The following is a 25,102-nucleotide window of genomic DNA, read 5'->3' as shown; positions in this document are numbered from 1 at the left end:
TAAATTCATAGAAATTATTAAAATGAGCTTGGTATAAGGGTTAAATAAATATGAATAATTCAATGAAATCTAAATTGAAAACATGTAGCAGGACAGTGAATATGACTTAGTAGTCATGAGTCTATCATACCTATGTTACCTGGGAAAGTTGCTTCAATAAATTTTTTGAACTCTGCTACTTTATCTTCATTCTTAGCAATATTGATCTTTACTGTTAGAGTGTACACATGACCAAACCGCTTTCTGACGAGCTGGGGGCTGCCTAGGCATGTAAACCTCCCATTTACCATGATGGCCAGCCTCGTACAGAGTGCCTCACATTCTTCCATTCTAAGGGGAAAAAGAAAATATTCTGAGGAGACTCTTTCAGAGAATAAATGGAAATAGCTAGGGTTGGAACACTTAGAACTGGAAGCCTTGGCATTACAAGTGGTCACGATTAAAATCATATGGAACAGGGACATTTAGAAACTTATAGCAGTACATACCTAAGTCCTCACTAAGCTGCCTAACTAGCATTTTCTCTCAGTTCTTGATTTCATCAGTTAACTAAGCTCTCATTTAGCAGGTTCACACACAGCTCCTATGTATGCTTAGGTAAGCTTACTGACTCATAGTCCTGACTGAAATTTATTCCATCCTACACCCATTGCAGCAACTTCCAGTTTCTAACCAAGCTTCCAATGGCTCTTACCTGTGAGAAGTTATGATGACAGCTTTACCAGTCTTACAGATCCATGTAACTGTGTCCCACAGCAGATGCTGAGCTACTGGGTCCATGCCAGTAGATGGCTCATCCAGGAGGACAACTGAAGACTTTCCCATTAGGGCGATAGCAGTACTTAGCCTACGTTTGCTTCCACCACTCCATAATGTGAAGAAGAAAGGTAATGTATGTTATTAATTCATAGGATTGTTTTTACATGTAGAATTCTGTGATATGATTCAAACTGATGATTCGTGTGTGTGTGTGTGTGTGTGTGTGTGTATCTCCGTGGAGATATAGGGACTTTTTTAATGCAAAGATTGTTCTGAAACATGCAGAAGGTTAACACCATCCAAGTGGGATATTTGTTTTCCTGATGTCTGAGCCTTGGCAGAGAGCTAGGTTGTTTCACAGTCACTGCCTCCATGTGCCAGAGAGGTAGAAATGGGCTTTGTGGGCATTCACTCTAAACAGCAAACATACAGGATAGGTCACTTATAGCAACAACACAACGTCTCACCTGTATGTGCAGACAAGCTGGTCAGCAACGGGTTCCAGGTACACTGAATGAAGAAAGGTTTCCACATACTCTTTAATGTTTTGCTCTGGAACCCCCCACAGCCTAGAGTACATGATCAGCAGTTCCCGGCCTGTCATGTGGTTCAGCACAGATTCGGACTGAGGACAGTAACCAATTCTTGACCTAATCTGAATCAAGAGGGTAATTATGAGCAGTAAATCCTATTTACTGCTATTCCACGGAGCCTAAATCTCAAAGGGATGAGGTATAAGATGTGAAGCTGTTTAACTCACACTACTAAGAAATCTGATACTTCTTCAAACTTCCACTAAGAACGGTTTGCTCTTTCGCCTTCAGCATCTTTACAGATGGAATTCAATGAAGTAAAATAAGGTATCAATAACACCACTAGCTGGAATTATATATATCTATATCTATGTATTTCTGTATATATATGCACACACATATAATGTATATATATATTCATATTACTATGATGTGCCTCAAAAAGGCCTTTGTTTGAGTGTTTAAGAGAGAGTGAGCATTGTTAATATCCTTATTAAAGTATTTTGTTTACAGCAATGGTCCAGTAACTTTTGTCAGATCAACTCTCTCACATATAGGAATTATAAGCTGCATCTCAATATACATATACAAAGTATATAGGAGTATATATTTTTATGTATCTAGCCAAGTTAATGCTAAAAGAATTAGGCCAGCATATCACTTTATAACTAATATGGAGTAAAATTTATGTAGTGTGTGAATTCAGACATTTCAAATGCCTGTTAAAATTCTTAAAGGAATATAACAGAATTAAAACTCTCCCAATGCATTATTAATAATATCCAGGATATAATCTAAAATTAGTTGGCAAAAGATGTATGCAAATTACCCACACTTCAGTGAGCATGGTAGAAACTGACACTCAAATAGCCATAATACTGGAATAATCAGATACAAATTTGAAAGAAACTCTTACAGCTATGTTTAAATGAGGACAATGAAAAAGTTTGTCATTAGGTAAGTAAGAACACATCGTAGAAAACAAAACCACGATAAAAAACCAAATGGAAAATTCTGAACTAAAACTTATGTTTGAGGTTGGGGAGGTGGCATAGTTGGTAACATGCTTTCCACTCAAGCTTGGGGACTGAATTGCAGACGTTTAGCCCTCACATAAAAAGCTGGGTATGGCAGTCATGGGGCCAGGTGGTGAGCTCCAGCTTCAGAGAGACACTGCCTCAAGGATTAAGGTAGAAAAATGACTGGGGAAGATACTTGACATGGACCTCTGACCTTTCCAAGCACAAACATGCATCTGTATATATACACATGTACAGTCATATGAACATGTACACAAAAATAAAGTAATTATGTCAGGAATATAAACTTTATCATGTAGTCTTAACATGAGGTTGGATGTAATCTGAAACAATATAAACTAATCATCATGTATATGTCTACACTCATTTAAATAGAAAATATGTAGGAAAATAAAGAGAGTCACAGAACCTCTGGGGTGCCGGATTAAAGGAATGAGCACATGTAGAAACAGACCCAGAAAAAACAGGCAAATGTGTACTTTTTTTGAGTGTCTCTGACTTGAAGAATCATAAGCAATATGGAAAATATTAACAATTAAGAAATGTATGAAAGATACAAATAGACTATTTATACAAAAGGTATCTTTTAAATATTTCCTTAAGTAATTTAATTCTACTCATAAGAAGGAAAAAGAAAAAACTGCTCAAATAGCATTTTTTTAAAAATGGACCACACCAAAAAAAAAAAAAAACAAAACAAACCCAAAAACCTGACTTGCAGCTTTGTCTTGGCTATCTGCTGACACCCCAGGTATAATTCTTCATTTTTCCTTGGCTGCACATGCAGCTTTCTTCAGACCTGTGTATGCACTTTATCCCCACACCTGGCTTGTCTATGTGTCATATCACTGTACCAGGCTTCAGAGAACTCCACTGGACACTTAATGGGTTGAAAACACCCAAGAGCACCAGTCAATTTCTTTTTTTTTTTTCTTTTTTCAAATATTTATTTATTTATTATATATACAATATTCTGTCTGTGTGTATGCCTGAAGGCCAGAAGAGGGCACCAGACCTTATTACAGATGGTTGTGAGCCACCATGTGATTGCTGGGAATTGAACTCAGGACCTTTGGAAGAGCAGGCAATGCTCTTAACCGCTGAGCCATCTCTCCAGACCTCAATTTCTTTCTTAAAAGTTTAATTCTTACCTTGCTTAAGAGAGAAAATCTTATCCAGATTTTCCCTCTAACTTTCCAATTTTCATTTCTTCTCCAGTTCCTTTATTCTGTATTTCAGTGTTGATAATTCACCAGACAGAGTCCATATTCTCTCTGTTGTACACAGTACTCACAGACTATCTCATTTCCTTCCACAGTTTAAGTTTCATCCATACTTTGATAAACCCCAAATTCATATCACTTTCCTATCACGGGTTCATACTGTGAATTGCATGCTCCCACTTAGACATATCACAGATGCTCAAGATCCAAATGCCCTCCAAACATACTCTCTCAAGATATTTATCGTCTTGGTGACTGGAGTCTTCACCCTCAGAAGTTCAACATAGAAACCCAGGCACCATCTTCCTTTCTTTTCTTAAAACTTGCATCCTCACAGTGCTGAGTCCTTTCAGTCCTTTCTATTCTCACAATCACTTTTTCTAATTAGTTGTGTTTCAAAATTGATGTCAGGGCAGGTTAGCTGCAAGAGCTGATCTCTTCCAGGTCTATCTATTTGTAGACACTCAGTCTTTGTTTCACCAGAAAGGGTACTTTCGTGCCCTCAGACTCAGCATGGCCAGAGAGTCTTTCAATTCTAAGAAATGAGGACTTATGGATCATGGTTCTTAGCTTCCCTCCCCTGTTCCTTAACAATTTGCCTGTCTCTCTCCTCCATCAAGACATGAAGTCATAGACTAAGAAAAGAAATACCTTTTTTGGATTTTTGGTGACACTCTGGCCATCGATCAACGCAACTCCAGAGGTGATAGTCTCGATTCCGGTCAGCATTTTAAAAGTAGTAGTTTTTCCAGCTCCATTTAATCCAAGCAATCCAAAGCACTCCGACTTCCTGACTACAAGGGAGATATTTCTCACAGCCTCAACAACAGGGTACTTAAAATAAATCTGCGAAAGTTAAAAACAAACAAACTGAGACACTGGTCATGAACTACAGCTATTCTCTCAGACTCTGGAAGCTGACAAAGTGACACTCTCACCAGAGTCCTCTCCCGTCCAGGCCTCTGCAGAACTGCAGTGTACCAGTTCAAGTGGTCAGTTCAAGGCAGGGAAAAAGCTTAAACTCCAAGGCCAGGAAGTGGCATTACCTTTGTAACTTCACTGAGGACCAGAGGGGTATGCTGGGACTTGAGTAGCAGTGTGTGGGCCTTCCTTCTTTCTTCCTGTATGCCTTCGTCCTCCTCTTCTTTGCTTCCTTGGTCAGACTCTACAGCCTATATTTTCAGGACAAGGAGTACACATGTGGGCACTCTATAGAGAACTGGTTTAAACCAGCAGATTTAAGAACACTAACTTGTGGGTATAATATCAAAGATATGAGGAAATATTGAGCAGTTTCTATGACACTTTCTCCCCACTTCCTGAACTCTCACGTACAAACAGACTTCTGGTTGGCTCTAGTTTAGAAGAGCAGGGCAGTCAAGGAGAGTCAAAGACAAAACTCTATGAAACTATTGTTCTGAACATTCTGTAAGAACCAGGAGCAGGGGATGACTCCAGGGAAATAGTGATTTCTGCACACAGCAGGGCAGCTGCACATGTGGACTCACAGTGGTGAGACAATATGCACAGGACTTGAGCAAGCTTAATCCAGACAAAAGCCCAGCGGGAAGTAGGGGTGGGGTGGGAGCAAAATCCCAGCTCTAGCTGAGGAGTGTTTGGTTGTTGATAGCTTCAGAGAGAGGGAGAATTAACTTTCTTTAAGGGTGAGATGCCCTGGCAGGTCATCCAGACTCCAGTGGAAGACTACACATCCAAGAATATTGGGGCAGCACACATTGGACCCAGTAGGCTTCAAAAATAAAAAGAGGGCACAAAGTTGGGCGTGTATGGAGTGGGGGCTGGATCTGGGTGGAGCTGGGGAAGGGGAGAAATTATCATCAAAACACAGTGTATAAAATTCTCAAAGAATGAAAAAGTTTCTATATTTAGAGTGAATAGTATGTTCTTACTAGCATAAGGACAATTAATTTCAGTTGTAGCCAGTCTAGGAAAAATGACTTATTTCCTAGAGGACTAACCCAAGCTAAGATATTTACCCCTCAAACAAGTCACAGGTTTCTTTTAGTGTAATCAAATAACATTTTCTTTAACAAGTAATAGAAATGAGAAAATGTACATTTCTATTTTCTGGCTGAATGTTGCACTTTATTTAAATTATATTTAAAGTCTAATTAGCTACTTACTTGACTGCTGTTTCTGAATTTGTTGTAGAAATAAAACATAATCTTACGAAAGACCAAGTTCTTCAGGTTCCAGGAAACAGTCTCCAGGCACAAAAGCAAGAGGAGAAAAACTAAACCCATGGCAGCCAGCGTGACCAGAAACTTCCCAATGCCGTGCTCTCCAAAGCCATACACATTATTCTGAGTATCTGAGGACACAAGGGACACAGCTGCCTTACTTAAAACCAGCACAGCATTTGAGACAGTGCCAAACAGTAAGACATACAGGAAGAAAATGATCTTCTGTCTTTGGTTATTTTCAGACACTCATGTAACCAAGGCTGGTCTTCAACCTGCTGTGAGTTGAAGATGGGCTGAAATTCTTGACCTTTTCTCTACCTCCCAAGTACTAGGTTCATAGGTGTGAATGTACTCAAGATGAATTTTAAGTTAGATTTAAGAATTATAGGATACAGCAAATAAGTAACTTGTTATTTTCTTTGATCTTCCGTGATGTGGTTATTTATAGTTGTTATAAAAGTTGATCTTTTATTTATTTTCCCTCTATATATTTCTCCATTTTGGCACTGAGGATTGACTCAGGGACTCAGTCATACATCCAGTGCTCTCCCACTAAGCTTCACCTGGCCCTTCTGCCAGGGTTAGGGAGACAATCTTCCCTCACATGTGATGAACATCTGACCTCATTCTTTTCTGCAAGGCTATTGCTTGCCCAACTCTTGCTTTGGAGGTGCTCTCCCTCCAGCTCCTTGTATCATGGAGCACCATCATTCTTTGAAAAGTCTTCTCTTAAGGTGTATGCATATACAGTATAAATTTCCCCTTGAGAATTTCTTTCAATGCAAGCTATAATTTTTGTTATGTTGCTTTTGTTTTCATTCATCTATTTTCTATTTCCTCTTTTGATTATTTTCTTGAAATTATAATTATTTAAGCATGCAATTTAATTTCCATATACTTATTAATTTCTAACATTATTTTAGTGTTAATTTCTAGTTTCATTCTATTACTGTTAGAGACAATATTTTATATAATTTTGATGTTTTAAATGTATTCAGACTCATGGGTTAAACTGTGACCCTGGGGAATATTGCATGTGAGACCTATTCTGCCATTCTTAGGTTAGGTGTTCTTCATATAATTGCTAGGACAAATTGGTTTAAGGCATTAATCATGCTTTCTGTTTCCTTTTTGGATAGCTTTTCTATCTAACATCGAGTATGGGGCACTAATACTGGACATAATGGCGCATACCTTTAAACTCAGCTCTTGGGAGGCAGAGACAGGAAGATCTCTGTGAGTTTCATTGAGGCAAGCCTAGTCTACATAGTGAGTTCCAGGACAGCCAGAGCTACAAAGTGAGACCTTGTCTTAAAAACAAAACAAAACAAAACAAAACAAAACCCCAAACAAGCAAACAGAAGTATGGAGCACCAAAGTTTTCAGCTATTAGTATATAACTATCTTCCCTTTAGTTCTACATTTTGTTGAATTTTAATATATTCTTGATGATGTGACATATTTATCTACATAAAAATTTGCTTTTATATCTCATAAAATTTGACATAAGATCTATTTTGCAGCCGGGCGGCAGAGGCAGGTGGATCTCTGTGAGTTCAAGAGGCCAACCTGGTCTACAAGTACTAGTTCCAGGCCAGGCTCTAAAGCTACAGCGAAACCCTGTCTCGAAAAACCAAAAAAAAAAAAAAAAACCAAAAAACAAAAAACAAAAAAACACCAAAAAACCCAACAAAACAACAACAAAAAACCTCAGAAAAGATCTACTTTGCTTTATATTTGTATACTCAATGAAGTTAAGCCTCAGTTTTTATTTGTATAGAATTCTTTTTTCCATTTTATTTTAACCTACTTGTATTTCTGTATCTAATACAAGTATCTTAAAGACAGAATATACTTGAACTATTATAAATTCTGAATATGTATGCCTTTTGATTAGAGAATTCAATTCATTTATATGCAAAGTATTGATAGTGACTTGTGTCTGTCATTTTTTCATTTGATTTCTATGCCATATGATTTTTGTTCTTCAGTTCTTCAATTTTTGTCTCGTTTTCTATTGTTTTGTTGTTGTAGAATAGTTTGGTTCATTTCTTTGTGTGTGTGTGTGTGTGTGTGTGTGTGTGTTACTTTCTTAACAATCACCAACAGGAATTGCAACCAACATGATTTTTGTTTTAATGCAAACAGTTACAATTCAAGTGTAACTGTTCTGCTCTGGCAGGGAAGGGTTTTCCCAGTGAAGCAGTTACATTCTGCTCTGAAGAAGCTGTACAGCTCTGCTCTGCTACCAAGAAGTGTTACAGCTCTGTTCAAGTCCAAGTGCTACAGCTGTGCTCCACTAGGGAAATTTTCCCCAGTGAGAGTGCTTGGCTCCACTCCGCTCCTCCACTCTGCGCTGGTGGAAGTTGTTACAGCTGGGCTCTGGGGAAAATGTCATGCCACACAAGTAACCTCACCAAAGAGATTCACTGGGAAGAAAGAATCCAAGAGGGTGGCTGTCTCAGCAAACTCAACAGGGTATAGGCTTTTGAGTGGGTGGTGGAGCTTTCTAGGGTGGATTTGGATTGGTGGATTTTTGTAGTCTGACTCTGGTATAAACTCAGGGATTGGTGTAATTTCAAGACATGGTCCTGGGGTCAAGTCAGCGGCAGGGTGTTTTTCATCAGCCCAGGTCTTGGGCTAAGTCAGGGGCAGGGCTTTTTTTCCTTGGCCCTTTTCACCCTATCACACCTTCTTCACACTAGTCCTTGCTAGACTCCTGTGTGTTCTTTTATTCTTGACTACGTCTTGACATTTACCCTCGGTGACTATAGTTACTCTGCATCTTTAAATTCATCTAGAGATGTTCAGAAGGCACTCACAGCACTGAGAAAGACCCCAGGGTTTTATCAGTGGCAACCCCTGAGTCGCTCTCTTAGGCATTTACTATACTTACATAAACCACAGTTCTTGGGGGCACCATCCATACTGTCTCTATGCCATCTATAACCATGAATGCCATACAAGGAATGAGAAAAAGTAAGTGGATAGATGAAATGTCCATAATACATTCTTAGCAAACATTAACAGCAGCTTATTTCTTTATTAAATATTTCCTTTTGTTTGTTTTGTTTTTTCTTTTGGAGTCAAGGTTTTTCTGTGTAATAGCCTTGGATGTCCTGGAACTCACTTTGTAGACCAGGCCTATCCCTGCCTCCCCAATGTTGGAATTAAAGGCATGCACCACCATGCTCAGCCAATATTTCCTTTTTTAAAAACAAGTTTTTAATAAGGTTCATTAGCTTACAGAATTGCAATAAAGTTAATTCTTGAAGTCACTGCCATCTTGCATTTTGTTTCAGTGGTGGTGGTGGTGAGAAATATTCTTGAGATGACCACTGTACCATTTTTTGTATGGATTTTTAAAAACATTCCTGCTAAGTATTCTAGTGATGCACCTGTAGATTAGATTAGAATTGGTTTCATGATTTCTTTTTTAGTGAGTTTGTTACTTGTGTACAGAAAAAAATAATGATTTTTGTATTTTGGCTTTGCACTATGCTACTTTGCTAGAGCTAAATGTTTTATGGTAGAGTCCTAGGTGTGTTTTAAGTATAGGATGGGTTGACAGTTATGAGATAACACATTTTTCTATCAGTAGCCTTTAAATTCCCTACTCTTGTCTTATTCTGGCAAGACCACAAGCACTACATTAAGTAAGAATAGCAAGAGTAGATATTTGATCCTTGAGTTATTTTTTAGAGAAACTACTTTCAATTTCCCCCATTTGTTAAAATGCACAGTGTAGGCTTGTTATATATAGCCTTTATTAGGTTGAATTATGTCCCTTACTTTCCTACTTAAAGGGATGTTGAATTATGTCAAAGTTTTTCTGCATTTTCTGAAATGATTCTGTGATTTTTGTATTTGATTAAACTATGTGCTGTGTATTACATTATTAACTAATCAATCAGCTAATTATCCTTACATTCCAGAATGAAACCAACTTGATCATCATATATGAGCTTTTGATGTGTTGTTGAATTCATTTTGTAAGGATTTTTGTCAAGAATTTCTGAATCTGTTTAGGAAATTGTTTCCTGTGCTGATATGTTCAAGGCTGAACCCATGGCCAACACTGCCTAGGTGACCAGGATCTATCTAGAAGCTGGATGGCTCAGAGATCTAAGACTCTGTGGACAGAACAAAACACACCTGACAAAAAGCAATGAAATGATTCCTAATGGTATTCTGCTATACGCATGGGACTGGTGCCCAGCCCAATCTTCATCAGAGAAGATTTCTCTAGCTGATGATGGGAGTATATGGAAAGATTCATAGTCAAACATTAGGTAGAGCTTGGGGAACCCCACAGAAGAGGGGGGCGGAAGGACTGCAGAAGTCAGAGGGTTAGGAACATCAGGAGAACATCACACACAGAATCAACTAAGCAGAGCTCTCAGAGACTAAAGTGGCACTACGGAGCCTACATGGGTCTACACTAGGCCTTCTGTATACATACTGTGGTTGTTTAGCTTGGTGTTCTTATGGGACTCCTAACAATGAGTATGAGGGTATTTCTGAGTCTTTTGCCTGCTCATGCGACCTTTTCTTTATCCTATTGTGGTATGGGACAATGATCTATATTCTGTTAATTATATTTTAAATAAACACTGATTGGCCAGTAGCCAGGCAGGAAGTATAGGCAGGACAACCAGACAGAAAGTAGAGGCAGATCAATGAGAACAGAGAATTCTGGGAAGAGGAAAGCTTGGTCTGCAGTCATTGTGACCCATCCACCGAAGAAGCAAAATGTGACTGCCTCACGGAATAAGTTACCAAGCCACGTGGCTAACATAGACAAGAATAATGGGCTAATATAAGTTATAAGAGTTAATAAGAAGCCTGAGATAATGGGCCAATCAGTTTATAACTAATGTAGATTTCTGTGTGATTTCTTAGGGACATAATGACTGCTGGAACTGAGCAGAACAGAAACCCTGACAACACTACTGGGTTGCCTTATCCAGCCTCGATATGAGAGTTTATATCTACCTAGTCCTATTGCATCTTGTTATGCCATATTCAGCTGAGATCATTAGGAGGTCTGCTCTTTTCTGAAAGGAAATAAAGGAGGTGTGGATTCTGGGGGAGAGGAAGGTGGGAGGGCTTGAAAGAGGGGAGAGAGAGAAGGCTGAGGTTGGGAGTATGAAAAAATAAATAAAAAAATAAAATTTACTTTTTCAATTAAAAGAAGAATTTCTGTACCAAGGAAATTAGCCTCTATTTTTCTCCCTGTCCTTAACAGGCTATGGTATCAGAGAAATACTGGCCTTCACAGCGTGAATTCTGAAGTGCCTCCTTCCTTTTTATTTTATGGGAATATATTAATTAGTATGCTGGTTGGTTTTAACTGTCATCTTGATCCACTTGGAATCACTTGCGAAGAGTCTTAGAAAAGGAATTCTCTAGATCTGCTTGACCTGTGAGTAATTCCATGGTGTATTGCCTGATGGCTAACTGATGTAGGAATACCAAGCCCACTGCAGGTGGCACCATGTTCTAGGCATTATAAGAGACAAGAAAGCTGGCTGACAGCAGTCAGGTGTATAGGACAAAGGTATCCGTTTATCTCTGCTATTGAATATGTATGTGGTGTGGCAAGATTCCTCAAGCTACACCTCTGTGACTTTCCTGCAATGATGTTCTATAACCTGTGACTGTGAACTACACTAGTCCCTTCCTTCCCTGAGTTGCTGTCAGACTGTCTGTCACAGCATCAGGAATGACATTAGGAGTACTGCTGTTGGCTTTTATGTCTGACAGAATTCAGCAGTCAACCTACCAGGTCCTAGATTTTGCTGGTTGGGAGACTATTATTGCTTCAATATTGTCCTTTATTTATCTGTTTATATTTTAAAAATACACTCAGTTCAATTCTGCTAGATAATAAGTATTTATAATTCTAGCCTTCTCCTAGGCTTTCCAATTTATTGAAATGTAAGTTTCAAAAGTGTTTTCTTTTTTTTCCTTTTTTTTCCCTCATGGTTTATTTTTTTTTTATATTTAAAAATTTCCATCTCCTTCCCTCCTCCTCCCCCCTCCCTCCGCTCCTCCTCCCCCTTCCCTCCCCTCCCTTCCACCCATACCCCCACTCCACCCCTCTCCAAAGACAAAGAGCCATCAGGGTTCCCTTCACTATGTTAAGTCCAAGGTCCTCCCAGCTCCCCCTAAGTCCAGGAAGGTGAGCAACCAAACTGACAAGGCTCACAGTGAGCCCGTCCATGCTGTAGAGCCTCATGTTCATTGCCTCAAAAGTGTTTTCTAATGATCTTTAGGCTCTCAATGGTAATCTGTGCAATATCGCCCTTTTCATCTCTTAATTTCTAAATTTAAGTGTTCTATTTTGGGTAATTTAGATTTTTTTATTTCCATTTAATTTCATTTCTGATCTTCATTATTTATGCTTTCACTTGGGGTTAGGCTTATTCTGATTTTCTATAACCGTAAGATACACCATTAGGTTATTTATTCAAGAATTCTCTTAATTTCTTTTATAAAAATATAGGCATCTACATGGGATGTAGAAAAAGACAAGATCTCCTGAGTAAATTGGGAGCATGGGGACCTTGGGAGAGGGTTGAAGGGGAGGGGAGAGGCAGGCAGGGGAGCAGAGAAAAATGTAGAGCTCAATAAAAATAAATAAAAAAAATACAGGTATCCATAGGTATACACTTTCCACTTCTAATGGATTTTGCTGTATCTCAAAGGTTCTGGTAAGTTGTACCTGTATTTTCATTTGCTTCTAGGACTTTTAAATTTCCTTTATGAGTTTCTCAGGGACTCATTATTTAAGCATGGTATAACTCAATGATCATTTAAGAGTACTAATCTCCTTGTATTGCACAGTTCTTTTGTTGTTGACTTGTTATTTTAAAATGCAAGAAACTTTATATTCTCTTACATTTCTTAGAATTTGCTTTATGGACTGTAATGTGATTTATTTTATAGAAGGTTCAATTGGCTGCTAAGGAAAATATGTATTCTATGGCTTTCTCACGAAATTGTCATTTTATGTCTACTGTCACTGAATCGTTTGTCTATTGTTTTTTAGGGGGTGGGTCTGGATAATCTATCAATAATAGTAGCGTTTTGAAGCCATTCACTATTGTTGAATCTAGACCAATCTGTCATTGTGTTTGTTTTTATGACACTGGGTACTTAGTTGAAATGTGTTTATCATTGTTGCAGGTTTTTAAACTAAAACTCTAACATTTACTTATTATTCATGTTTCTGTGCATATATGTATAAGAACATGTGTACCATGTCACATGTAGAGGTCAGGGGGTAACTTGTAGGAGTTGGTTCTCTCCTTGAGAACAAAATACAGGTTGTTATGTTCAATAGTACCCTTACCTGTGAGGCATCCCAGTAACCTTATAGATCTTCTTGACAGTCTGCTCCCTTTATGAGAATACAGTGGCTGTCTCTCTCTCTATATATCTATATCTATATCTATCTATCTATCTATCTATCTATGGACTAGCTTTTATTTAAAATGTACTTTTTAAAAATAAAAATATATATTCTTACTCTAGGTGACTATATAGATTTAAATGCTTTTGAAACTGTTCAGAAGGCAGCCGGAGCACTGAAAGGGCCAAGAGATTACCACTGGCAATCCTGAGTTGCTCTCTTAGTCATCTATCATACTGATGTAAACTTACAACTAAAATTCTTTGGGATCACAGTCCATACCATCCATAAACATGCCACTGACTTGTACTCTCATAGTATGTTTTCCCCTATCCCTTCACTGTTAGTCTGCATGTATCTTTCAAAGTGTCTATTGGTGATAACACACATTTGGATCTTGTTTTCAAATTCAGTCAGCTAACCTGAACCTATTAATTGGAGAAATTAGACTATTAACATTTATGATTGTTGCTGTTCTGGTTTGTTTTAATACTGTTTATTCTTTTCTTTCTCTCTTATTCATCTTAGAGCTTAATGGTTTACTGAGCTGGCTTTTACTTCTTTCTTAGTTCTCATTTATGATTTCTTTCATAAATAAATGCTTTCCTGAGTTCCCATGATTATGACGGCCTTTCTTATTTACCCATATATAAGGGTTATTTAAGTATTTTCTACAGTGCTCTTTTATGGGGCCATGAATTGCTTTGTCTTAGAAGGTCTTTAATGCCTATTGATTGTAGAAGTAAATTTTGTTAGCAGTTAATTTACTCCCAGTGCTTCAAACACATCTATTGTACCATGTGTTTATGGCTTCCAGAGTTTCTATTGAGATGTATGATATAATTCTGATGGATTAGTCATTGTAAGTAATTTGGAAATCCTCTCTTGTAGTTTTCAATATTCTTTATCCTGTTGTCTTAACAGTTTAACTACAATGTGATGTCACGAGGTGCTCTCTGGTAATGCCTACTTGAGGTTTGTAAATCCCTCTTCTGTCCATAGGTTTCCCAAAATTTGAGAAACTTTCTGCATACATTTTATTGAACAGGTTTAGTATGTTTCCAATTTGCTACTCAGTTCATTCTAATCAACTGGAAAAAACCCAGGTTTTTCTTACTTTACATAACCTTAGTAGAAGAAGTGTAGAAAGTAAAAAAGAATATAGTGTTTTTATGGGCCTGAAGAGTTCCCAAATACTCACACGACTCACTACAGTCCATGTAGATCCTTCTGAATTTCTTAGCACACAGTTTTTTCACCTTATAGTCATCAAAATACTTGCTGATACTCATTGCAAAGTTGTAACCGGGCAGTATCATTAAAGCTGTATTTATGAGGTTGCTGATGAATTCAGGAACATCACTATCTGTAATTAAAAAATAATATATTAGCTTCAGTTATTAGAAAAGTAGTGAACCTCCTCATAAAAACCAATTTCCCCTCAAATAATTAAGCCATTCTTAGACAAACTATCAGACAATCCTTAAGACCATAGCATTTGTTGCTAAATGTACCCACCTAGATAACTTGTGGAAAAATAACAAAATTAATCACACAAATGAGTAGATTCTGATAAAGGTGACTTCCTAGCATCTGCTTTCCTTCCTTTTTATTCTTTGTTTTCCTTTTCCTTTCTCTTTTTCCTCCTCCTCCTCCTCCTCCTCCTCCTCCTCCTCCTCTTCCTCCTCCTCCTCCTCTTCCTTCTCTTCCTCCTCTTCCTCCTCCTCCTCCTTTTCCTCCATCTCTAAGTCCCATATACCTACTGAACAAATATTTGATGTTTCCAAAATCATACGTTTTCAGATAATTGAAAAGTGTTTATCAGTTACTTTTTAAATTCCTATGTCATTTTATCCCCATTTATTCAATGTATTTTCTGAAAAAGGGGAAAATTATATGGTGTTCTTACCATAAAATTTCAGTATAGTGGAAATGACGATACTGAAAATGGTTGAGAAGTAGTTAAAAAGTGTGAGCTTGATGTAGGAATTAGTGCTGCTCTGGAACAGGAAGCTTCCGAGATACGTGAGAGGAACCACACACCAGCCATACAGCATGAAAATCAGCATTGTGTCCACAAAGTTGTAACTCTCAACAAATGCATCCACTTGGCAGACTCTGAATACACCCTGGGACAGAGAATAGAGGGTAAGAGCAAGGTGAAGGATACTGTGCATAGACACTGTTTCAACTAGGCCAGAATGATTAGCTACCAATTTGGGTCATGTCTAAGCTTTAGCGTGAACTTAGGTGAACTATTTCCCAAGTGAGAATATTATAATGAGCACAGTAATTGAGCTCCTCTTTCCATTTTTCTTCTCTTTGAAATAGGCTGTACTTCACACAGCCATGATCAAAGATAAAAAAGATACAGAGAAAGGCACTAGAAAATGGAAAGAAATTCTTTGCTCATGGATTTGGAACAATTGACATTGTGAAAATAACCATTTTACCAAAAGCTATTTACAGATTCAATGCAACCCCAATCAAAAACTCCTATCTCATTCTTTGCAGAAATAGAAAAAAATTTATTTAGGTAAAATTTATTTAGAATCACAAAAGCCCAGATGACCAAAATAATCCTGAAAAAAGACCATAACAACTCTGGAGAGATTACTATTACACATATATTGTAGAACTATAGTAATAAAAACAATATAATATTGGCACAAAACTAGATATGCATATCAGTGGACCACAACTTAAGATTCAAACATGAGGACACATAACTTCAGTTACCTAAATCTGAAAAAGATGCAAAAGATGACCACCGGAGAAAAGACAGAATCTTCAACAAATGGTGCTTGCAATACTGAATGCCTACGTGCAGGAGAGTGATATGACCTGTATCTATCACCTTGTACAAAATCTAATTCCAAATGATCAAGACCTAAGTGTGAAACCTGAAACACTGAAATTGCTAGTAGAAACCCAAGGTAGTGCCCTCCATGTATAGGTGTAGAAAAGTGCTTCCTGAACAGGACTTCATTTGCCCTAGAATTTTGGCATGAGAGTCTTTGTAAAACTAAACTTTAAAAACTTTTTAAAGTTTATAAAAAAAAACTTTATAAAACTAAAAAACATCTGCCTAGCTAAAGAAACGGTAGGGTGATTTCTTAGAAAATTGTTACTCAATCTACTTCAAGACCCAGCTATATCAATTTTAGACATATACCCAAAGGATGCGCAATCATATATGAAGGGAACTTGCTCAACTATGTTTATAGGAGCATTATTCATAATAGCCAGAACCTGGAAACAACCTAGATGCCCATCAATTGAAGAATGGATAAAGAGAATGTGGTACATTTACACAGTTGAGTACTACTCAGCTGTAAGAAATGATGGCCTCATGAAATTTGCAGGCAAATGGATGGAACTAGGAAAAAACTCATTCTGAGTGAGGTAACCCAGACCCAGAAAGACAAACATGGTATGAACTCACGTACAGGTGGTTATTAGGAGTAAAGTATAGGATAATCGACCTACAATCCACAGCCCCAGAGAGGTTAGATAACAGGGAGAGTCCAAAAAGGGATGCATGGATTTCCCGGGGAAGGGGAAGTAGAGAAGTTCTCCTGGTTAAACTAGGCGCAGCGGTTGGGGGGGGCACATTTTGGGGTTAGGGAGAAATCTGAGGTCAGAGAAACAACAGGAACCCACAAGGATGACCCCAATTAAGACTCCTAGCAATGGTGGAGAGGGTGCCTGAACTGGCCATCTACTAAGCAGATTGGTGACTTCCCTAATTACCATCAGAGATACTCTATCCAGTACTGGTGGAAGGAGAGGCAAGGATTCACAGACAAGCACTACATTGAGCTCCAAGAGTCTTTCAGAAGAAACGGAGGGGGAATTGTACCAGCCAGGGGGATCATGACTGGAGAACCCACAGAGACAGCTGACCTGAGCTTGCGTGAATCGTGGATGCTGGACCAATGGTCAGGGAGCCTGAATGGGATGGGCCGAGGCTCTCTGCACACATGTGACAACCGTTGTGTGACAATCATGCAGCTTGGTCTCTTAGTAAGGCTTCTAACAGTGAAAGCAGGACCTTTCCCTGGGGCTTAGTTGGCTTTTGGTAACACATTTCCCATGCTGGATTACCTGGTTCCACCTTGACCTAAGGGGAGGATCTAGGTCCTGCCTCAACTTGATGTGCCATGCTTTGTGCAAGCTCATGGGAGGCCTGTCCCCTTCTGAATGGAGATGAAGGAGTGGATGGGGAGGGGGTAGATGAGAATGGAGTGGGGATAGGAGGAACGGGAGGAGGGGAAACTGGTTGGTATATAAAATAAATGAAAAAAGTTATTTTTTTTAAAGAAATGATCAGGTGAAGAGGAAACCCAGAGAGTGGAAAAGAATTTTTGTCAGCTGTACATCCAACAAATGATTAATACCAAGAAAATATAAATAACTCAAAAAAAACCCCAGAGTCAAAACCCACAACCCAGACAAATCATCCGAATAAAGAAAACAAAACAAAACAAACACAAAACAACAAACAAACAAAAAACCCCAAACAACCATTAAAGTGGCCAAGTAATATCTCACAGAAATTTCATCATCTCTATTAATTAGGGAAATGCAACTCAAAATGACTTTTGGTTAAGATTCTTACCTTAGTCAGAATGGCAAGGACTGCTGGAGGGGATGTGGGGAGAACCAAACCCTCATCCAGTGCTGGAGGGATTGCAAACTGAGAAATCAGGATGGAAAACCAAAAACCAAAAAAAAAAAAAAAAAAGAAAAAATCTCCCTATGACCTAGCTACAGCAGTCCTGAAGGACTCGCTATCCTATTTCACATTTACTTGCTAAGCCATGTTCAATGCTGTTCTATTCACAACAGCTAGGAAATGGAAACAACCTATATGTCTTAAAACTGACGAATAGGTAAAGAAAATATGTTACATACAGACCACAGAATACTATACAGCTGTAAGGAAAAAGGGAATTTGTAGGTTAAATGGATGGAACTAGAAAGTATTACATTGTATGAGGCAAACCAGAAACAGAAAGACAAATTTTATACGTTCTCTCTCATCTGAAGTTCATAGTTCCAAATACTTATATATTAATATATAAGCTGGAGTAACTACAGAAACCAGGAAAGTGAAACTGGACAACTGTTTAGTGTGGGAGGCTAGAGAGGGGAATAGGAGGGCACGAGTTATCTAAAGGGTGAAGTGGGAAAACAGGGGCTCTAATTAGGCAAGATGGAGATACAGAAGAAAGAAGGTAAAATAAAAGTAAGGACATTTTATTAATATATAACTTTTTTATTTAAACTATTTTTTAAATATACATAGTTTAAAAAAATCTCATCTGGGCTGACAATAGTCCCTCCTATAGCCATAGACCACCTATCAAAGTCCCTAACACTAGGCATGAGAAAGCCCTCTTTGAGTCGTTGGCCAGGGCTGTCCAAGGGACTCCTAAAATATTATATAACTTATTGCTATTGCTATTGGTTCTAATCCCCCTTCAGATGTGGAAGGTGTGTCCCTATTCCCAAAGACATCATGCACTTCAGTCACAAGGTCCAGAGGTACTGAACTGGATATGACCCAGTGCTCCTCCCTGAAGACTAGCTTTTATGTACCATAAGGTATCATGTAAGCATCTAAAGGAGGGAAGGAACCAGTAGTTTTACCCAGCTATGGCACCTAAGAACTGTAATGATGACCAGATTAGCAAGCATACCTTGGTGGTAAGCAATAGCTCTTTAATTGCACTTAATACCCACTCAACAAGAAGGATAGCTAGGGCTGTTTCAAGAGAAACCCTTTCTCAAAACAAACAAAAAAGAAGGCAATCTTACCTTATGCTGGGAACCTACCCAACTACTCAAGGTTAGTGAAGTCATGGATCTTCAATAGCCACCAGCATAAAAGTAACTGCACCCTAAATATTTGTCTTTTAATTCACAGATAAATGTAGGCCTAACCCCTCGTCAAGGAAACTTTCCAACAGATAGAGACAATTATAGAAAACCACTATCAATCAAAATGTAGAATGTGGAGCCCAATCCCAAATGATACAACGTAACTCATGCAGTTAAAGCTCAGGGATCACTTTGAAAGGAATGGAAATATTGTCAAGAGATGGAGGAACAGGGAGTTTGCTGTGAGATTGTGTCTCCTACTAATGTCAGAAGCACTAAACCCACAAATCCTTACTATCGTGAATGCCTAAACATGACTTGAATAAGGACAATACTAATAGACATCCTAAAGTGGATGTAGGGAAAGCTCAGGAGGCCTTATCCCTAGACCAAGAACTACAGACTACCAAGGGATGCTAAGAGTGAGAGAGATAGTCTTCCCCAGGGAAGAGAATACTAATCCATTATCCAATACCAAATGGTCAGTCCTAAAAACATAGGTACAGAAGTAACAGTATACAGACTCAGAGGGTTGTATTATGTATTTAGGAATACACACACACACACACACACACACACACACACACATACACACACACACAGATAGGCAGACAGGCAGACACATGCACATGCACATGCACATATACACCAACAATAAAAGGAAAAAAGAGGCCATTAATCTGAAAGACAGTAAGAGGGAATATATGGGAAAGTTTCAAGGAAGGAAAGAGAAGGGGGAATTGACATTAATTATAATCTCAAAAATTAAAAAGGAGCTAATTGTGAATATTGCAACAGAAATAAAGTGAACATACTTTTTAGGATGACTCTGAATATGCGTGACAATGGGTTTAAGAGTAACTCAAGTTCTGACTGTCTGTTAAAAGTAGAGCAGTGACTTCTCTGAGCCTCAGTTTTCTGTCTATAAATATGATGAGTCATGTCAAATGTTTGTGGTATTACATAAAGACAAACATGAGAAATAACATTGGTCATTAGCCATACATAGTGATATTGGTATAAATGTTGAAAATATATGCTTTTGTTTATACCTTGCTTTTTATCTTCCATCCAGGAAATAATATAAGTATGTCAGCCAAGTTTTAAGAACCACAAAAAAAGTAATACCTAAGCATGGACACGAAAAGATTCAAGTTCAATTAATTTTATATTAAATTTTTTCCATTAATTTATAGTGTGTATGTGGGCATGTAGACATAAGAGGACAACTTGCAGGAGCCAGCTCTCTCATTCCACTACGTAGGTCCTGGAGATTGAACTAAGATCACCAGGGTTGAACGCTTCTGCTGTCATCTTGCACAGAGGAGAGATTATAAAGTTAGGTAGCAGACTCGAATTAGTGAAAGATTTGAAAATAGATCCTCAACGAGATGGTAAGCTTCTCTTGCCCATGTCTATTGGATATGAACTATGTACCAGAGGCTGGCATTGGCAATAGTAGCCAGCCTTGCATATCAAAAAAAGTGTTCCTCTCTCCACCTTGAGCCTTCTCTGTGTAACACACAGAACACACACTATTTGCTTTTTATACAGTCACTCCTCCTGGACCCTGGTGCTCATGAGCCTCTTATAGCTATTAAGGCCCTAAGTCATCTTCAGAAACAATTTTTGGACTATAAATATGAATGATATAAATAAATATGAATCTTCTTGTGGGAACCAAACTGATTTCTTTTTCAAAAATTATAATCTCCAGTTGGTAGTTCATAGTTCACCTTTCCTAATGGTAGTTGGTATTCTTTCTAATATTCTATTTTCAGTTCTGTGTCAACTGAGAAACAGTAAATGTTGTGGGGGTTGAGACAATGTATTATTTACAGTATTTGTCTTCCACACCTTCTATTTAGAAAGGAATTAACTTCTTTTATTCATATCTCATTCCTCTCAACTATGTAGCCTTTGCATTCTGTTTACTCAAAAGACATAAAGAAAATAATGGTTGCTATTGTTTACTAGTGAATAAAATAATTACATTAAGAGATGGCATAATCTTGCATACATACTCTCCAGACCACTTTCTCGTGTTTCAAAATGACTGCCAAGTCAAAACGCATTCTTCTTTGGTGATCAGCCTTGATAAACATGGACTGTAAGTGTGGAGGATGAACAGTCATAGAATCTGGCCTTAAATCTTGAGTCTAAACTATGTCGTTCAGCCCCAATTTTCCTGATGGCCCTGAGAGGACTGAGCAGGCATTGGCATAGTTGTAATTAACTTGTCAGTGCAAGTTAACAGATTTTAGAGCAGATTTTGACAAGGGCATATTGTTAAACAAATATATGGCAGAAAATGATTCTCCTCAGTGAAAGAATCTGAGGCAGTACGTTTGTAGGTTTTTTTTTTTTTTTAATGAGGGTCTATAGTAAATCTCTGACATGATAAGCCAAAGTAGTTTCAGATTACTTGATTACTTTCATTTTAGGATACAATCATTTGAGTAGAAATTAGTATGGACAACAGAAGGAAAATGGCTTTTGATGCAACTGCAGCTAATACTCACCAGTAGTACACAGGAGGGGATGGAGAAGAAGATGAGGTCACACAACAAGGCAGAGAGCCAGTACATGAGCACACACACACCACTCAGGAACTGGATGTCCTTGGCTTGACTGTTCCTTTCAGTCACTGTCTGGAGACTAAAGGTCCCCACCACCACAGAAATGCCAAAAGCCAAACACTGTACTATTTGTATTCCACTTACAGGCCTACAAAAGATGAAATAAAATATGAAATAAGCTATGGGATATAGGTAGGAAATACTGGCATTAGCTGTTTTTCAAATGTGTATGGTCATACAACAAAGGTATGTTAAGACTCAATTTCAGAAAAAGAAAAATCATACATACACTGTGTTAGGACCATAATAAGGGTGAGGCTGAGGCTTATTGAAGACAGTAATGGAAGCATTAGGTCCAGAAAGGGTCATAAAAAGAATGTTGTCTAATACTGCCAGGGATATTGCAGATGAATGGTATGCCTCATTATTGAAGAAAACAGTGAGCACTGTTTTGTTTTTCTCAACTTTAATAGAAAGTGCAATAATGCAGAAACTATGACACTCTTTACTTCCCAATATGTAATCATTTATATCACCTAGGATAAAATAGAAAATGTCAGTGAGCCATTCTAGGTAGTATATTGCCTAGAACCTGTATTGGAAAGGAAGGATAAAAAAGTTGTGGGTTTTTATTTTTCCACTTAATGTTTTGTTTTCCATATTCTAATAATGGATTTTTTAAAAAAGAATTTCACAGTATCATTAATTCTTACAATAATCTCACTGTATAATTCACAAACCAAACCACAGATTAAGAATATACTATTTTTTTTAGAAAGTTCCTGGCTGTCCGGAAACTCACTATTGTAGACTACGCTGGTCTCAAACTTATAGATATCCACTTGCCTCTTCTTCCCAGGTGCTGGGATTAAAGCTGTGCACCACTATTTTTCCAGCTTCTTTATGTAGGCATTTAGTGCTATGAACTTTCATCTTAACACTGCTTTCATTGTGTCCCATAAATTTGGGTATGTTGTGTAGTTATTTTCATTGAATTTTAAGAAGTCTTTAATTTCTCCCTTTATTTCTTCCTTGACCCATTGATGATTCAGGTGATCATTGTTTAATTTCCATGTGTTTGTGGGCTTTCTGGAATTAGTTTTGCTGTTGAATTCTAGTTTTAAGCCATGGTGATCTGATAATAACATGGGGTTATTCCAATTTTTCATTCTAATCTGTTGAGATTTGTTTTGTTAGTATGTGGTCAATTTTTGAGAAGGTTCCATGAGGTGCTGAGAAGAATGTATATTCTTTTCTGTTTGGATAGAATATTCTATAGATGTCTGTTAAGTCCATTTGAGTCATAACATCTGTTAGTTCCCTATTTCTCTGTTAATTTTTTGTCTGACTGACCTGTTCAGTTGTAAGAGTGGAGTGTTGAAGTCTCCTACTATTAGTGTGTGGGGTTTAACATATGATTTAAGCTTTAATAGTGTTTCTTTTACAGATGAGGGTGCCCTTGTGTTTGGGGCATAGATGTTCAGTATTGAGTTTTTCTTTTGATGGATCTTTCCTGTGACTAATATGAAATGTCCTTCTTTGTCTCTTTGGATTGATTTTAGTTTGAAATCTATTTTGTTAGATAATAGGATAGCTACACCAGCTTGCTTCTTAGGTTCATCTGATTGGAAATTTTTTCCCAACCCTTTACTCTAAGGCAATGTCTGCTTTTGAGGTTGAGGTATGTTTCTTGTATGTAGCAGAAGAATGGATTCTGTTTTTGTATCCAATCTGTTAGCCTGTGTCTTTTTATAGGTGAGTTGAGTCCATTTATATTAAGGGATATTGTAGTGTGGAGCTGCGGGCTGCGTTCCCGCCGCCCAGCTTTCTGCCTCCTGGCTAGCTTAACACGCGAAATAACAACACACAAATTGTATTCTTTTAAACACTGCCTGGCCCATTATTTTCAGCCTCTTACTCACATCTTGATTAACCCATATCTAATAATCTGTGTAGCACCATGAAGTGGTGCCTTACCATTTAGTTTCTAGCATATGTCCATCTTGGGCTGGAGCTTCATTGCATCTCTCTCTCTGAGCAGAGGCATGGCAGTCTGTCTAACTTAGGAGAGGCGTAGCATCTGACTGAGCCATCTACCTCACTTCCTTCTTCCTGTTCTGTCTACTCCACCCACCTATGTTCTAACCTATTAGGCCAAGCAGTTTTCTTTATTAATTAGCCAATGAAATCAACAGATTGATAGAAGACCCGCCTCCATCAGGATATTAATGACCAGTGATTGCTATCTCCTGTTAATTTAGTTTTCGTTGTTGGTGATGTTAATTTGTGTGTGTTTTCCCCTTTTTTGGTATTTGCTGCTGTGAGATCATCAATTGTCTGTGTTTTTGTTGATGTAGCCAACTTCCTTGGGTTGGAATTTTCTTTCTAGCACTTTGTGTAGGGCTAAGTTTATGGCTAGGTATTGGTTAAATCTGGTATTGTCATGGAATATCTTTTTTTGTCCTTCTATGGTAATTGAAAGTTTTGCTGGTTATAGCAGTCTGGGCTGACATCCATGGTCTCTTAATGTCTGCATAACGCTTTACCATGACCTTCTGGCTTTCATTGTCTCCAATGAGAAGTCAGATGTAATTCTGATAGGTGTGCTTTTATATGTTACTTGGCCTTTTTCCTTTGCAGCTCTTAATAATCTTTATTCTGTATGTTTAGTGTTTTGATTATTATGTGGTGAGGGGATTTTTTTTTATCTAGTCTGTTTGGTGTTCTGTATGCTTCTTGTATCATCATAGGCATATCTTTCTTTAGGTTGGGAAAGTTTTCTTCCATGATTTTGTTGAATATATTTTCTGTGCTTTTGAGTTGAACTTCTCCTTCTATACCTATTATTCTTAGGTTTGGTTTTTTCATGGTGTCTCATATTTTTGGATATTTTGGGTTAAGCTTTTGTTAGATTTAATGTTTTCTTTGACTGATGAGTTTATTTCCTCTATTGTATCTTCAGTGCTTGTGATTTTCTCTTCCATATCTTATATTCTGCTATTTTTAATTGAATTTGTGGCTCCTGATTGTTTTCTCATGATTTCTGCTTCTATAATTCCCACATCCTGTGTTTTTATTATTGTCTCTATTCAAGTCTTGAATAGTTTCTTTCATATGTTTGATTGTTTTTTCCTGGTTTTCTTTAAGGGATTTACTGATGTCTTCCAGTTTTTTTGTTTGTCTTTTCCTCCACTTCTTTGAGGGAATTTCTCATTTCCTCTTTAAGAGTCTCAAACATTCTTCTGAAGTTATTTTTTAGGTTCATTTTCTTCTGCTTCACCTATATTTGGTTGTTCAAGTCTTGCTGAACAGTAGGGTCTCTACATTTTACTGGTGTTATGTTGCTCTTTGTGTGTTGCATGTGTTCTTACCTTGTCTACTCATCTTTTCCTCTAATTGGTGTGGTTAGGGCTATCTGTGACTCTGGTGATTAATCTTCTAAGTGTCAGTGAATCCAAGGC

At 37.8% G+C, this 25,102-nt stretch overlaps 1 protein-coding gene across 1 annotated transcript in view; it reads right to left on the bottom strand.

Annotated features, from left to right (window-relative positions):
• Positions 1 to 25,102, bottom strand: part of LOC119825643 (phospholipid-transporting ATPase ABCA3-like) — a 115,694-nt gene that overhangs the window by 13,384 nt on the left and 77,208 nt on the right. Inside the window, exons 19-28 of the mRNA XM_038346672.1 lie at positions 21,931 to 22,177; positions 21,585 to 21,789; positions 15,086 to 15,305; positions 14,378 to 14,542; positions 5,700 to 5,887; positions 4,602 to 4,727; positions 4,207 to 4,401; positions 1,227 to 1,414; positions 695 to 865; positions 140 to 330 (exon numbers count right to left, since the gene is read on the bottom strand). Coding sequence (XP_038202600.1) covers positions 140 to 330; positions 695 to 865; positions 1,227 to 1,414; positions 4,207 to 4,401; positions 4,602 to 4,727; positions 5,700 to 5,887; positions 14,378 to 14,542; positions 15,086 to 15,305; positions 21,585 to 21,789; positions 21,931 to 22,177 — 1,896 coding nt within the window. The remainder of the gene's footprint in view (positions 1 to 139; positions 331 to 694; positions 866 to 1,226; positions 1,415 to 4,206; positions 4,402 to 4,601; positions 4,728 to 5,699; positions 5,888 to 14,377; positions 14,543 to 15,085; positions 15,306 to 21,584; positions 21,790 to 21,930; positions 22,178 to 25,102) is intronic.

Source organism: Arvicola amphibius, chromosome 1 (genome assembly GCF_903992535.2).
Source record: "Arvicola amphibius chromosome 1, mArvAmp1.2, whole genome shotgun sequence".
NCBI classification, from domain to species: Eukaryota; Metazoa; Chordata; class Mammalia; order Rodentia; family Cricetidae; genus Arvicola; species Arvicola amphibius.
The sequence above is the reverse complement of the archived record's forward strand: the minus strand, read 5'-3'. Positions and strand labels throughout refer to the sequence as shown.